Source organism: Merops nubicus, unplaced genomic scaffold (genome assembly GCF_000691845.1).
Source record: "Merops nubicus isolate BGI_N331 unplaced genomic scaffold, ASM69184v1 scaffold32502, whole genome shotgun sequence".
NCBI classification, from domain to species: Eukaryota; Metazoa; Chordata; class Aves; order Coraciiformes; family Meropidae; genus Merops; species Merops nubicus.
In genome coordinates this window covers 5,998-6,463 of record NW_008592121.1, presented here as the reverse complement: position 1 = coordinate 6,463, position 466 = coordinate 5,998, and the positions used below count along the sequence as shown (strand labels likewise).

Below are 466 nucleotides of genomic sequence, written 5' to 3'. Positions count from 1 at the left end.
TGTGCCACCTGCCTGCACCAGCTGCTGGGCTGCGTGCTCCACGAGCTGCAGGGTGCCCAGAGCTCGTTGCTGGCACAGGGGAAGGAGGAGGAGGTGGGTGGTGATGCCAAGCTCCACGCCGTCCTCTTCATGGCCAGGCTGTGCCGGTCCCTGCCCGAGCTGTGCCCTCACCTCAAGAGGTGTATCCTGGGTCAGTCGGGGGGCACGGAGATGGTGCCCAAGGAAACTCGCTCCGCCAAGAAGCTGGGGAAGGGGAAGGTCCAAGAGGTGACCCCCGTGGAGGTGGAGTGGCAAGGGGTGAAGGCAGAGCTCCAGGAGCAGAGCCTGTTTGCTTATCAGATCTGGAGCACGGCTGTCGCCAAGGTGAGGAGCTGCTGCCTGTCTGGCTGCCAGGACAAGGGGTGGCACCCAGGGTGATGGGCTCCAGGGGATGGGCTTCTTCAGCCTGGAGAGCAGAAGGCCCCAG

At 64.8% G+C, this 466-nt stretch overlaps 1 protein-coding gene across 1 annotated transcript in view; it reads left to right on the top strand.

The window, feature by feature from the left end:
- The window catches only part of COG1 (component of oligomeric golgi complex 1), a gene marked incomplete at its 5' end in the record, with an annotated part of 8,301 nt that overhangs the window by 2,897 nt on the left and 4,938 nt on the right, over positions 1-466 (top strand). Inside the window, one exon of the mRNA XM_008935068.1 lies at positions 22-363. Within this exon, the coding sequence (XP_008933316.1) occupies positions 22-363 (342 nt within the window). The remainder of the gene's footprint in view (positions 1-21; positions 364-466) is intronic.